The 15,711-nt window shown below is 44.9% G+C and overlaps 1 protein-coding gene across 1 annotated transcript in view; it reads right to left on the bottom strand.

Annotated features, from left to right (window-relative positions):
* BRF1 (BRF1 RNA polymerase III transcription initiation factor subunit) overlaps window positions 1-15,711 on the bottom strand; it is a 49,126-nt gene that overhangs the window by 32,711 nt on the left and 704 nt on the right. Inside the window, exons 2-3 of the mRNA XM_053474697.1 lie at window positions 12,212-12,292; window positions 10,137-10,310 (exon numbers count right to left, since the gene is read on the bottom strand). Coding sequence (XP_053330672.1) covers window positions 10,137-10,310; window positions 12,212-12,292 — 255 coding nt within the window. The remainder of the gene's footprint in view (window positions 1-10,136; window positions 10,311-12,211; window positions 12,293-15,711) is intronic.

Here is a 15,711-nt window from a genome sequence, read left to right as displayed (position 1 = left end):
TACAATACCTCCCCCCCCCCACTCGGGACTATTCTGAGGAGATTGAATACGATTTACGGAAAGTTTTGGATTTCAGATAAGAAACCGAAGCAGAAAACGGCGAGAAAACGAGAAACAGAAAAAAAACGCTCAAAAAACGGCTACTGACCCGGCCCGTATTTACTAATAACACAGAGATACGATGTATCGGCGCATGCAGGATGAGGCACTCCGTGCGCAAACCAAGCACATTGCAGACTAATCACTTTACTGCTTTATCTACAATTGCTTTTCCTATCACCAGGCGGAGATTTGGCCCCAAAATATAATGTTTTCAGCCGTTTGTATGATTCTCGCTCTGTTATCTGATCCCCGATCTACTAAACCCCCCGACTCCTTATCATACTGCCTGTGGGAGACAATAGAATGGCTCTGTCTTAATCACCCAGCTGGACTTACTGACTAATGAAAGCCTATGGAGGAACGGACTTCATTAGCATCGCCATAAAGCATCAGCTCAGTGTGGGGTTTGAGCCGGGAAAATCACCCAAAATATCACATGACTGACAGGTCTGCAGATAAAGGGAGTTTATTGGGGCAAAATGAGATAAAACCAGGGTTTTTCTTTTGTCACCGACTGACATTACTGTATACAGTGTCGGGGGTGGTAGTGTATACAGTGTCGGGGGGGTTGTGTATTCAGCGCTGGGGGGATTATGCTGTAAATTACTATTGTACCTGGAAATGGTTGATTGGAATTTCTTTATAGGCGTACAGAGGCCCTTTATCACTCCCATCACTCCTGTGTTCCAATGGCCCTTTATCACTCCCATCACTCCTGTGTTCCAATGGCCCTTTATCACTCCCATCACTCCTGTGTTCCAATGGCCCTTTATCACTCCCATCACTCCTGTGTTCCAATGGCCCTTTATCACTCCCATCACTCCTGTGTCCCAATGGCCCTTTATCACTCCCATCACTCCTGTGTTCCAATGGCCCTTTATCACTCCCATCACTCCTGTGTCCCAATGGCCCTTTATCACTCCCATCACTCCTGTGTTCCAATGGCACGTTGCGTTCGCTGACCCAGTTTAAGTTTAAAAGGCTAATTGATGGTTAAAAACCCTTTTGTAATTCCTTGTTTTCCATGATTACAGTATATATATATATATATATATTTCTCTTTTACATTACACATTACTTAGTGCAAAGAGTTAATCTTTCCCAAGCTTTGACAGGGTGAAAAGAAGCATTAGAGTTATCGGGGTGGAATAAGTATGATGCACGTCTGCCCCTTTGGGACAGGAGCTTTGAGTCATTCAGTTGTTTTTGTGTGGGGGGGGTTGTAAGGCAGGCGTTGTACAAACATCAAGGTCTGGAGCAAACGCAGAGCAGAGGTCAAAAGACCCCCTTAAACAAGCAGATCTTAATTAAATCGTTTCGGGTCTCCCCCAGCCCCTGAAATTAAAAGAAAGGGAGAACTTAATTACAAATACAAAAAGAAGGAGGGGGAGGGGACCCCGATACTCGGGAGAGTAAAGCAGACATTCGTACGGATGCTTCCCTCGGCAATTTATCTCGCGGACGAAATAAACCCAGAGGGTAGCGGCGGATCTTGGCTCAAAACACTGAGCTGATGCTTTATGGCAATGCTAATGAAGTCCGATCCTCCATAGACTTTCATTAGTCAGAGAGTCCGACTGGGTGATTAAGACTGAGCCATTCTATTATTTCCCACAGTCAGTATGATAAGGAGTCAGGGTGTTTAGTAGATTGGGGCTCAGATAACAGAGCGAGAATCATACAAACGGCTGATATGCAGCTGCCTGAAATCATTATATTCACTGTTTTTCAATATTTTTGAAACACGTATAATCTGATAATTAGATTTGGCGTGAGTTCCCCTTTAAGTTCGGAATGATTTGGCTTCGCTTTCAGGCGCGTGTAACTCTTGTATAAACAGTACGGGGGCTTTAGGCTGATAAGTACAGGTTTCCCTCGTATCACACACACAGGCTCATTCATTCGCTTTCTCATAACCTACGGGGTCGGCTGCAAATCACAGACGCATTACTAATAATCAAGAGAAGACTTTCGCCTGCTCCGTCCCGGATCTCTCTGGAGGAACGCCCAGCGCCTGAAAGCCGGCCTTTGTCTCGCTGAACGTCGAGGTGACAAGAACGGCACCATCAGACTCCGCTCATTCACTAAACCGAACACTCAAAGCATGAAAAAAAGGGGGAAAATGACTTAAATTCCAATTCCACAGTAAACTTTATAAATATTTGTAAATGCCGACTTTCATACACTGTACAATTCGAAGTCTACTGCGATCACTGGCTGGAGATCACACTGTCCGAGTCGGCCCCTGGAACCGGACTAATAAGTACGGCACACAGGCAGAGTTGTTAAAAGGAGAATCCCGCAATCACACACACACCTTAATACAGAGGATAGCCGAGCGTCCCCTAAATCAATATGTCCCCTTACAAGTGAATATAAGGGGTCAGCTGAAACCCCTCCATATGCATTTGGCCGCCATTCCCTGCGTCCCAGTTCCTAGGCTTGTAGGAAATGCGTTCGACCTCCTGCTTGCCACTGTGCATGCGCATTATACTTACCTGCGTCCAGCCGCCAGCGCTCGCCCATGCAAGAGTTCAAGTAGGTCTTACAAGACCCCGTGGCACGCATGTACAAAAAGGGATCCGGTTGATCCCAACAGGAATGCTTCCTTGCCAGTTATCTGCTGCAGCTTCCCCTTAAGATATGTGATTTTATTGGTTCCCTAGCAGGTTTACTTTACTATTTTGTTTCCCTAGCAGGTTTACTTTACTATTTTGTTTCCCTAGCAGGTTTACTTTACTATTTTGTTTCCCTAACAGGTTTACTTTACTATTTTGTTTCCCTAGCAGGTTTACTTTACTATTTTGTTTCCCTAGCAGGTTTACTTTACTATTTTGTTTCCCTAACAGGTTTACTTTACTATTTTGTTTCCCTAGCAGGTTTACTTTACTATTTTGTTTCCCTAGCAGGTTTACTTTACTATTTTGTTTCCCTAAGAGGTTTACTTTACTATGCATTCTGCACCGGTGGGGCTGCTCAGGACTTCTGTTCCGTTCTCCTACACAAAAGCCCGGTTCACATTAAAACAAGGACCCTTGGCTTCAAGCCTCCATACACCCAACAGCAGGAGCTTTCAGGATCTCCTATGAAATGCCAGGTAAAGCTGGGCAAGTTGGCGCCGGCAGCTGAGTTCCTACTGGAGACCTGATCGGGACTTTCTCTGTGATTAATGGATCCACCCGATGCAGACTAAGATTGGTAATTAGATGATAAACAGGCTGTTCATACAGGATATGAGCCGTTTCATGTTTGGAATTAACTTCCTTTAAACTGCTCAAGAAAGGATTTGATCTTCGTAAAAAGTTCGTAAAAAAACGGCAGAAGAGAGATGAGGATCCGGAACGGAGGATCGGCAGCCGGAGCGGAGAATCGGCTACCGGAACGGAGAATCGGCAGCCAGAACGGAGGATCGGCAGCCAGAACGGAGGATCGGCTACCGGGACAGAGGATCGGCAACCGGAACAAAATATTTTGCGGCAATTCAGTCGAAACTCAACTTAGGAGATAACAACAAACAGCCAGGAGTCCAGACTTCAGTTATCTTTAAAAGGCGCAGCTCTGAGGTTAATCTACAGGAAAGGAGGAGGCGTAACGTGAGGCTGAAGGCAGAAGCTGATTGGTCCCCCCGGCTTATCTAGGGGGATCCTGAAAGCTGCACCGCTGGGAAGGAGCCGACGACTCGTTTGAGAAACTCGGCTTTAGGAAATCTTTCTGATAACCCGCAACCCCCCCCCCAACACCGCGAGGGGTATCTTAACCCAAATTCACATACATGAGCCGACGCCTCGACGGCTGCCAACGGCAAACGGTGCGTGAAAAAATCATTAATTCTCCCAACCCTCGAGGAAAGGCGAGATACAAAAGCCGAGTCTGTTGCCCGACACTTTTTACCGTCTCAGATGCCGCAGACCCGCCGTACGGAGCCAAAGCCGTTAAGATCACCGGACCCAAACTAATGAGATCTGCGGGTCACGGATAAAATACCTAGAAAGAAAAGCTCGGAGCCTTCATTCGAACGCGTTAATATCGGGTAATTAGTGTGATAATTAACGGCTCTGCATAAACTCTTTAAAGTCGAAGATTATTCCTACAGCCTGTACGCCGCCGACTGAAACTACAACTCCCATGATCCTCGGGGTATACAGATTAAACATAGCAGCCAAGCTACAGGGTGACGACGCTGGAAAAAGTACTTGGCGAAAGGGGGGGGGGGAGTCATCTTAGGAACAGAAGATAAACTACATTTATAAAGGAGATTTAAGTTAACCCCGTGCATGCCAGACGGGCTTAAACATTTACATCTGATGCGGCGTGTACGTAGTTAAAGAAGCATTGCTTAAGAGTTTGACAGATAGAAGCGTGTGTGTATATATATATATATTTGTGTGTGTGTGTGTATATATATATATGTGTGTATATATATATGAATGTGTGTGTGTGTGTGTGTATATATATATATATATAAATATGTATAAATATGTATGCGTGTGTATATAATATATATGTATGTGTGAGTGTGTATGTGTTTATATATATATATATATATATATATATATATATATATATATATATATATATAGAGCGATGGAAGTATAGAAGAAGCAGATGTAATAACATGCGCGAAGGATCCTGTGGAAGGAAGCCGGGGATTGTAAAGTCGTTATCTTTGTTACATTGTATTCATAAGCAAGACGGATAAGATCTTTGTTATTCAAGTTACTTGCATTTCCCACCAATCCGCGCGAAAGCAAAACATTGTGGTTTTTACAGCTTGCCGATTGTTTGCGTTGCTTAAAAACCAAGTAAATACATTTGTTTATCCAAGAAAACGTAAAGGAATGCAGCGCAAACACGTCACAACACGGTGCAACACGCCACACGGTGCAACACGCCACACGGTGCAACACGCCACGTCACACATCACGGAGCGTTAGCAGCGGCAGCCAGAAAACGTTTCTCGGCCCCGGAGAAGGAGAATAATAAACAGGGAATCCCAGGGAAAATATTTTGTTTTTTAAAGCAAACAGAGAAGGAGGAGCAGTGAAAGGGACGCCTTCGCATTCCTCGGATAGTCTTCCCATTCGCTGTTGCCATTGCAGGCAGTCATGTGATATTTAAACTCCCTTTACACACAAACAGGGTGCAAATTGCTTTTTAGCGGAGATAATGAAGTTTTCTGTTAAAAGTTAAATCCCACGGAAAACGGGCATTTTCTTCCGCTTGATCAGAACCCCCAGCAAAAAACCTGGTTTTATCTCATTTTATTCCAATAAATCTGCAGACCTGTCAGTCATGTGATATTTTGGGTGACTTTCCCGGCTCAAACACCACACTGAGCTGATGCTTTATGGCGATGCTAATGAAGTCCCTTCCTCCACAGATTTTCATTAGTCAGAGAGTCCAGTTGGGTGATTAGGACAGAGCCATTCTTTTGTTTCCCACAGGCAGTATCATAAGGAGTCAGGGGGTTTAGTAGATCGGGGCTCAGATAACAGAGCGAGAATCATACAAACGGCTGATATCCGCACATTACTCCTCAAATACGCACTTTGGTTACACGAGATCGCAATCTCTAGAAAGCAAAACACCGACACCTGGAAAGCTCTGCGTCCCGGAGCCCAGGGAGCCGAATCAACAGGAAACAAAGCAGGGCGGAGGCCTCTGCGGCACAAAGAACAATGTCCACGTTCTCTAGAGTGTGCGAGGCTCTGAAAGAGAGGAAATAAAGCAGGTCCTGCGGCTAAACGTTTACACGAAACGTGCAAAGATCGAGTGCAGAGAGGTTTTTTTTATTTTTTTGCCCGACGCACAGGAGTTGCCGTATCGCAAGGGTTTGAAACGTATGAGGCATTCAGCGACAGAAACAACGCTGTCCGGCGTGAGGTGAATGATGGCGTTAGAGAAGTGGTGGAATTCTGCCCCGACCCGAGTGCCGACCGGCCCAAATCACGACCGGCAGGACTCAATACTGCCAGTCACCGGTCTGGTCACCTTCCCCTCCAGCCTTTGGACTACGTTAGCTTTTTAAAATAATCGCTTAATTATTCACTTTCCTGTAGACTACAGAGACCTCTCAGTTTCTCTCTGGAGCGCCAAAGGCGACCCAAACCGTGTACCGCGGACGACTTCCCCCACGTAGTCGCAAGTGCCCTCTATTAACACGGCTGAGTGTTTATTTCCTATAGGTTTGTCTGCGCTGTCTCCTAAAGTATTTAGATATACATACATACATATACACACACACACACACACACACCATAGCACATAGCTGATTGGCTGAGCCATGCAGTGACATCATTCCAGCGCCTACACCCATAAAGACATCATCAGATACATTGTATCCTCTGAAAAATAAACGGTCTCTCCCAGGGCGCTTTATCACCCTGCTTTCTTTTAGAGGTTAATACGTCGAGGGCATGCATGGGATAGACATCCGGCTCCTGAATCTAAGACGAGACCTAAGGAAAAGCAGGCAGACCAAATGGGGCCAAATGGGGCCGATCTGCCGGCAGGTTTCTGCGTTACCCCGTGCAGCCTTAGCCTCCTTCCATAGGATAATAAAAATCCATCTTAGGGTTAAACGTGTTTTTCCCATCAGCTCCTCTCCCCCCTGAAAAAGCTATAAATATCAATTTCATTTATTTCACTAAATTCTGCTTCTCGTTTCCCCATCCAGCGATACTCACAGCTAGGGACGTGATAAGCGTGGGGGGTCCGTCGTGTCAGCGCGCCCACTCCACCCCCGCCAAGACTGAAGCGAGGACGGCACCGACGCGGCGGAGGATTACACAACATCTGCGCCGATCACAAAGATTGCTCCATCGCAGCCTCGGGAGCGACGCGGGAAAACGTTAATCGCCAAACGGACATTCAAAGAGAAGAAGACGACGACAACGACGACGAGGCGCAGCGAGAAGCGCAAGGAAATTCACGGGGAGACGGGGAACGGAGCAGCGGAAGAGGGAGAACGGCTTGAAAACGTGTAAAATTATCAAAAAAAATAAAATAATAATCCGAGGGGTAATTAGAAGAGTCTCTAAACGCGGTTTCCTCCTCCCCACCCCATCACCCTTTTCCTTGCACCTGCGCGGGGCTGAAGGCTGCTGTGAAAGGGTTAAAAACGCGCTTGTTGTAGCGATTGCATCTCTAGACGGCAGAAAGCCTTATCGTCTCATACATTATTCATTTCTCGCATCCAAGGACTTGTCTGACCCGTTCCATCAGACATCTGTTCATAAAATCAACACAAAAAAAACACACAAAGGGAAACCACGGCAACGTTTCCAATCACATTCCCCACCGCTCAAAACTTTGGGGTCACTTATTGAGGATAAAAAGGGTTTTCTAACCACCAATTATCCCTTTAAACGTAAACTCGAATCATCAAACACAATGTGCCATCGGAACACAGGAGTGATGGGAGTGATAAAGGGCCATCGGAACACAGGAGTGATGGGAGTGATAAAGGGCCATTGGGACACAGGAGTGATGGGAGTGATAAAGGGCCATCGGAACACAGGAGTGATGGGAGTGATAAAGGGCCATTGGAACACAGGAGTGATGGGAGTGATAAAGGGCCATTGGAACACAGGAGTGATGGGAGTGATAAAGGGCCATCGGGACACAGGAGTGATGGGAGTGATAAAGGGCCATCGGGACACAGGAGTGATGGGAGTGATAAAGGGCCATTGGAACACAGGAGTGATGGGAGTGATAAAGGGCCATTGGAACACAGGAGTGATGGGAGTGATAAAGGGCCATTGGGACACAGGAGTGATGGGAGTGATAAATCATTAATATCGTTCTATCGCCTGCCAGCGTTAGCACGGATTTTGCTAGGGCTGCAATCCATTGAATTATTGATCGTTTCTGAGTAGAATGTTTAATGTATCCGGTTGGTTTCGTACGCATTGACTGCTGTGCGAAGAATGATTTTTTTCAACATATTTAAATGTTATCTGATGCGTCACAGAAACCCAGAACCTGCCAGCAGATCGGCCCCATCCGGCCCCCGTCTAGTCGCCTGTTCCTCCTGCTGTAAAGACTCAAATCTTAATCAGTGGTTGGTCTCGTCTTAGATTCAGGAGCCGTATGTCTATCCCATGCGTGTTCAATACCCTCGCTGGATTACCCTCTACCACATTTGCTGGGAGGCTGTTCTATTTATCTGCCAATCTCTTAATAAAATAAAATAAAAAGTAGAAGTATCCATCCACTTGGGTGATAATGGATTTGTCACTTTGGGCACAGAAGGAAGAATCGGGCTGCACTATTCTAGAGCCCACCTAGGAATCTCAGAACATCTCAGGGGGGAGAACGGACCACCACTGCATCTGAGTAACAAAAAAGACCAATTAACCCTCAGAGAAGGGACGGACTGACAGCGGAGGGGGTAATAATCTCTTGAGGAATGCGAGTCCAGGCAAGGGCACTCACACAATGTCATAAAGCCACTGCTGGTCAAAAGGCATTCAGAGAATGTCTGGGAGAGGCGAGCCGCGGGTTTTAAATGAGCTAAATTGGGTCTGTAATGTATGGAGGAAAACAAAAGCGAAGTCACGCGGCTCGCAGAACAGCATTTCCAGACCGTGAGCGGCAGAAGAACATCGGAAGTTCTCACTCACAGTCATCAGACCGGGGCAACCGGGACCGAGTCAAACCACAGGGACAACCAAGTCACTCCGTACAACCATTCCAGCCCCAGCAGCCGAGTCACAATGTGCCACTAGCCTGTTATTCTCTGCTAACTTTATCACTCCCATCACTCCTGTGTTCCAATGGCCCTTTATCACTCCCATCACTCCTGTGTCCCAATGGCCCTTTATCACTCCCATCACTCCTGTGTTCCAACGGCCCTTTATCACTCCCATCATTCCTGTGTCCCAATGGCCCTTTATCACTCCCATCACTCCTGTGTTCCAATGGCCCTTTATCACTCCCATCACTCCTGTGTTCCAATGGCCCTTTATCACTCCCATCACTCCTGTGTTCCAACGGCCCTTTATCACTCCCATCACTCCTGTGTTCCAATGGCCCTTTATCACTCCCATCACTCCTGTGTCCCAATGGCCCTTTATCACTCCCATCACTCCTGTGTTCCAACGGCCCTTTATCACTCCCATCACTCCTGTGTTCCAACGGCCCTTTATCACTCCCATCACTCCTGTGTTCCAACGGCCCTTTATCACTCCCATCACTCCTGGGTCCCAATGGCCCTTTATCACTCCCATCACTCCTGGGTCCCAATGGCACGTTGTGTTTGATGATCCGAGTTTAAGTTTAAAAGGATAATTGATCGTTAGAAACCCTTTTCCAATTAAGTTACAGCCAGAAATTTCTGAAGTGACACCAAACTTTTGAACAATGCAAACTATTTAATGCGCGCCACGCGGGGAATCCTCAGGCCTCAGCGTTGGTGACAGGACGGGGTGTATGATCACAGGACGGGGTGTATGATCTGTCGTCGGACTCGTTCACTCAGAGACTCGCATACTTTTGAAACGTTATCTCTGAACTCACGAGATCCTAAGACACAGACATTAAAAAACCTAGAAAGTTTGGCTCGTCACCCAAAAATAATACATTCTGTACATTATTTTCAGCTCTGCAACACTGCGGAGGGGAGCCTCTCACCCAGTGTTTTTTTTTTAAATTATTTCTAGGATCATATAAAAAAATAAAAACTTTCCAAAAATATTGCGCTGTTTTCTTTTTTCTTACTTTTTTGCCCCATAATATAATGTTTTCGGGGAGCTGCATATCAGCCGTTTGTATGAGGTTCTCACTCTGTTATCTGATCCCCAATCTACTAAACACCCCGACTCCTTATCATACTGCCTGTGGGGAGTAATAGAATGCCTCAGTCTTAATCACCCAGTCGGACTCTCTGACTAATGAAAATCTATGGAGGAAGGGACTTCATTAGCATCGCCGTAAAGCATCAGCTCAGTGTGGTGTTTGAGCTGACAACAAATTTACATCTAACATTTATATATATATTTTCACAAAACCCCCCAGATTGCGGGAAAGGATACGCGGCGTCCCCTCTGTCCGGCAGACCAGGTAGAGGCAGGCGGCTATAACGTGGGTCATCTTCCGGCCACGGGTAAGATGTTTGCTGACGGCCATTTTGAAAAAGTTGAAGGCCGTGTCCAGACAATGTTTGTTGAGCTGCAGCTGGACCCCCAAGTTATGAATATGTTTCTTTCCTGAAAGATAAAATTTTTACTGAAACGATTACGTTTTAGAAGCAGGTTGGGGGATCCATTATACTGCATCGTATTCCAATCCCCCGGCGTAACGGCTTTCTCTCCATAAAATGTATATTTTGTAACATTCTGAATTTTTTGGGGGTTAAATTATTGAAATCTAATCTAAGCTCACGTAAAAAAAAATAAAATACTTTTCTTTTTTTTTTTAAAAAAAGGATTTTAATAATTAAGATAAAAAAATATTTCAAGTCCAGAGTGTAGAGGGAAGGAGTGGGTGTTTTGGAGGCGCGCAGAGAATATTCACGAGGGGAACAAACACCTAAACAGGGCGATTGGGGCGCGTTGAAAATGCAGAGGAATGGATTTAATAAATAATTAATAATAAGAGTCCAGCTGAAAGCTGCATAAGACAACATTTAACCCCAAAAAAAATATCCGGGTGTATCTACCGACACAAAGTGGGTGCCGTAAATACACCGAGCCATTAAAACCTCAGCGACAGTGTTGTTGTTATTATATATATATATATAGCGCCGTCGTATATTAAATCGTGCCCATACGCTAGTAATCCCCCCATCGGAGGCTTCTTCAGGGGCAGCTTTAAAACCGCTTCGGCCTTTCTGTACTAAACACCCCCAAAAAAAAACAGCACCGTGCTTAAAAGGAGGACAGAAATGGCCCTTCGCAAGAAAGGGTTAAATATGAACAGCAGGAGGCTTCCAGAACCTTAACTATTTAACCGCCGCGTGTTCTTTTACAGTCACAAAGGGTATGAAAAAGACACAAAAACAACCAAATTGAATAAAATGTTATTTACGATGAAAAGACCGGGCGCTAGAAATTCCAGACTCTGTGACAAATCCCCCCCCCCCGAGAGGGATTTGGAAGAAAATACCGGGGCAACCGCGAGCAGAGCCAATAAACCGCTCTAAATATAAAAGTAGCTATTTTTAAGCCACAACAACTGGGGAGAAACGCACATTCCTGCCGTAACTGCCAAGAGCAGCCGCTAACAACCGAGATTCCTTCTGGGCTCCGTCCGCAGAATCCCCCGCCGGGTCCCTGGAGTTATTATTACGCCGGCGGCCGGTTCCGAGCCAACCTCAAACCGCCGGGAGAGAGACCTTTACATACATAAAGGGGTTAACACAAGAGACCGGAATCTAACACTAGAGGATCAGAGGCCAAGATGGAACGGAAGTTTTCTTTACTGAGAGGGTGGTAGATGAGTGGAACAGGCTCCCAGCAAAAGTGGTAGAGGGTAATACAGTGAGGGTATTAAACATGCATGGGATAGACATCCGGCTCCTGAACGGTTTAAGTCTTTACAGCAGGAGAAACGGGCGACTAGACTGCGGGCGTTAAACTGATTTATTTCCCAGGCCGGTGAATAAACGTTTTTCGCAGCGGAAACATTTTAAATACACAAACAGAACTCGGCGTCAGATACATGTAACAAGTCACCGGGTACAAGCAGTGCGGCTCGCCCGCTTCACAACCGCAGCCCGCTGTTAGTAAACGGCTACCGTCAGACATTAAAGGCTTCTCCAAATCCCAGCTCAACCCTTCTGTAAAGTAAGTTCACAGGCTCAGCATGATTATTCCTCCCCATTAAGTTATCTGCTCCCTATTGTTAAATAGCTGGTTGAGTGCAGACTATTCAGAAAACACAACAATAAAAAACAAACAAAAAGCAATAAAAACAAATGAAAAGGGCAAATACCTTTTTTTTTTTTTTTTATTGAGAACAAAATCAGACTTCAGCCAGCAAACGTTTTCCACAAGAAAATGAATGACCCCCCCCCCCTTAAAAAAGCCATCATATAAGAGATAAAGGAGACAATAAACAACAATAAAAATAATAAACGTAAGGAGTCAGCTAGTAAGGGGTTAAGTACCATTTTGGAGAGTTTGCGCTCGGGACTCCTTCCCCACGTTGGTGTGAAAACCTCCCGCGATAGTCAGACTTTTACCGGTACCTGCAAAAGAGAGAGACGGGGAGGAAAAACTATTAGCAAACGGAGCGGGTTCCGTTAATCCATATGTGCTGTTCATACATAGACCCAGAACCTTCAATGAAGCACCGATGTGCGATTCGCTGACGCTATGCGACGTGGAGGGGGTTAAACGTCTTTCCATGCCGCATTCACACAAATATATATAACTAATAATGATTAATAATTATCGGCTAGAATATATATTTATATATAATTAAAGATATTATTTAATGATATATTATTATAAATATATATTATTATATTAAGTAATATTTTTAGCAGTCGGTTGAGCCGCGGAGTAACAGCGGAAGTAAACTGATGGAATTATGGAGGAATACTGCCCCCTGGTGACCATAGAACATACTGCAGAACAGTATGGGGGGCAATTAAAAAATAAATAAAAAAATATTTAAAAAAATAGACGAATCAATATCTTGAAATAATTAACATCTTGAAATAATTAACATATCAGACCCATATCAGGCTGTTGTAACATTTTTGGGGTGTTTAGCTGTCATTTTATTCTCTCTCATTTAGTGAACCCACACAAATTATTTTTTTTCTTTTCGGGGCGAGAAGGGCTTCCTTATTATTTTGATCATAACGGATTAACTATATAAAAAAATATATATAAGGTGAATTATGACTTATTTGGCAAATATTTTACTCATCTACAAAAGCTAATGAAAAAAAAAACTGCTAAATTGATTAATTTGTCTTGATTTTAGAAATACCCAATGTTTTTATTCTTTTTGCTAGTTATAGGGAAATTAGTACAGGTAGTGTATTGTTATTTTAAAAACTTTTTAAAATTTTGTAATCCTGCCCCCATGTCTTATTTGAGAAATCTTTGAAGCCGGCCAATTCAATTTACCCCATCAAACTATATATATTTTTTTTTAATACTGTCCATGCACGAATTCTACCTTCGGCCACTGCGAGTGATTTTGCCACTCGCAAGATGGCGGCATCCTTTAAGAAAAAAAAAAAAAAAAAAGCAATCAAGTTGAGAAGAGTTGTCAGGAGTGTCTCTCCAGCCCCTCCTGATAATCTGGCTCCAATTGCAGGTTGAATCCAGGTACTGCATTCAGCCATGCAAGTCAATGGAGCCCGGCTTTCTAATCACAGCGTGATTGGTAAAATAATTTTAAAAATAAATAAAATAGTAAAAATAATTTCCCACTGATGTCAGCATCAGAGCAACCTTCAAGTTCCAAAAAAACGTAAAAAAAATTTTTTAAAGGCAAAATACTGGCATGTTAAATGCCCATGGGGTGTCTACTTTTAAAAAACGTATGATTTGATGGGGTAAATTACATTGGCCGGGGTTCAACAATGTCCCAAATAACACGGGGGGGGAAGGATGACCGCATGTCTAATTTCCAAAATGCACACGTCCCAAATGTGGCTTTCCACCCCCCAAGTAACCCGACAAACCCTTGCATGTGGGGTATCGCTGTACTCAGGACATGTTACGAACACATATTGGGGTGTTGTGTGACTTATACCAGAACAGGTAAATTCACACATAAAGTAGGTGTTGGGGGGGGGGGATACACACAAAAAATACTGCTGCAAACTTTGAAAAAATGCTGGTGGTAAAATGTGTGCATGCAAAGAGTTAAAATACCAGCATTTGAAATACCCTGGGGTATCTAGTTTTCAAAAATATATGGTTTTATTGGGCACACTGAAATGGCCTGGCTCAAAGATGTACCAAATAGGGCATGGGCACAGGACCACCAAATGTCAAAGTTCAACATTGAAAAATGCGCATGCCCCAAATGTGGCCCTTTTGCCCCCAAAGAGCCAGGCAAAATCATTCATGTGAGGTATCGCTGTACTCAGGAGATGCTGCTGAACACATATTGGGGTGTTTTAAGATTGTGACATGTACCACGACCTGTTAATTCATACATGTGTGTGGAAAAAAAATGACTACCACAAAGTTTGACAAAGACTGGTGGCGGAATTAGTGCATGGAAAGAGTTAAAATACCAGCATTTGAGGTGTCTAGTTTTCAAAAATATATGGTTTGATGGGGTAAATTGCATTGGCCGGCTTCAAAGATACCCGAAATGGCACATGGGGGAAGAATCACCAGATTTGGAAAAAAAGGTTTTGAAATAGCAAAACGCTACCTGTACTTATTGCCCAATAAAGTGCAGAAAAAAGCAAAAAAACATAAAAACATTGGGTATTTCTAAACTCAGGACAAATAGTAGAATATATTTAGTAGGTTTTTTCATTGGCTTTTATAGATGAGTAAAAGATTTTTCAACTAAAAGTTAGAAAAAGTCCTTTTTTTTAAAAAAAACTAAAAAAAAATCACCATATTCTTTTTTAATAGTAAATAATATGATACAATCCAAATAATGACATCTAAAGAAATAATCTAAAGAAAGCCCTTCTTGTCCTGAAAAAACAATATATAACTCGTGTGGATTCAATAAACGGGAAAGAAAACAACAGCTAAACACAAGCAGCGCACGCCAGTGTTTTTTCCTGTGCATTGTTTGTTTGTTTGTTTGTTTGTTTGGGGTCTCCCAGAAAAATGAAATAAAAACAAACAATCCTTAATTCAAATAAATCGTTTTAATTATTAAGGTCACGGCCTGGAAAACAGCTAACTGTCCTAAATGCACCGCGGGTCAGTCCTGCTGAAACCTTCATTAAGCTGCGGTTTGAAATGAGTAACATGCTGGACTAATGTTATTATAGTAACCACACGCTACCTGCCACAGCGTGACCCTGTGCCCACACGCTACCTGCCCCCGCGGGGGCACGGGTCCCGCGGGGGCAAGTAGCGTGTGGGCACGGGGTCACTTGGGGGCAGGTAACGTGTGGGCACGGGGTCACTTGGGGGCAGGTAACGTGTGGGCACAGGGTCACGCGGGGGCAGGTAACGTGTGGGCACAGGGTCACGCAGGGGCACGGGTACCGCGGGGGCAGGTAGCGTGTGGGCACGGGTCACGCGGGGGCAGGACCCGTGCCCAAACGCTACCTGCCCCCCTGTGCCCACATGCTACCTGGCCCCCCATGCCCCGTGCCCGCACATTACCTGCACAGTGCCAGCCACGTACCCAGTCCAAGCACACTGCCAACCCTTGTGCCCGGAACCTGCACAGCACCAACCCCTGAGCCCAATACACCCACCCCGCCGGCCCCTGTGCCCGGTACCCAAAAACTGCTAACTCCATGCCCAGTACCCGGCACGATGCCAGCCGGTACACTGACAGAGTTATCCACGGTCTAAACACACAACGAGCTCTGCCTGCAACATGCCAGCCGTGTATACAGCACCCACACGCACCGCCAGCCCCTGCGCCCCGCACGCGCGCAAGCACTGCTGGCCCCTGTGCCCACCACCGCCCCCCCCGCGCGCACCTGCGCAGCAACAT

This window comes from Spea bombifrons, chromosome 9 (genome assembly GCF_027358695.1).
Source record: "Spea bombifrons isolate aSpeBom1 chromosome 9, aSpeBom1.2.pri, whole genome shotgun sequence".
Lineage (NCBI taxonomy): Eukaryota > Metazoa > Chordata > Amphibia > Anura > Pelobatidae > Spea > Spea bombifrons.
This window is presented reverse-complemented; position numbering and strand designations above follow the sequence as displayed.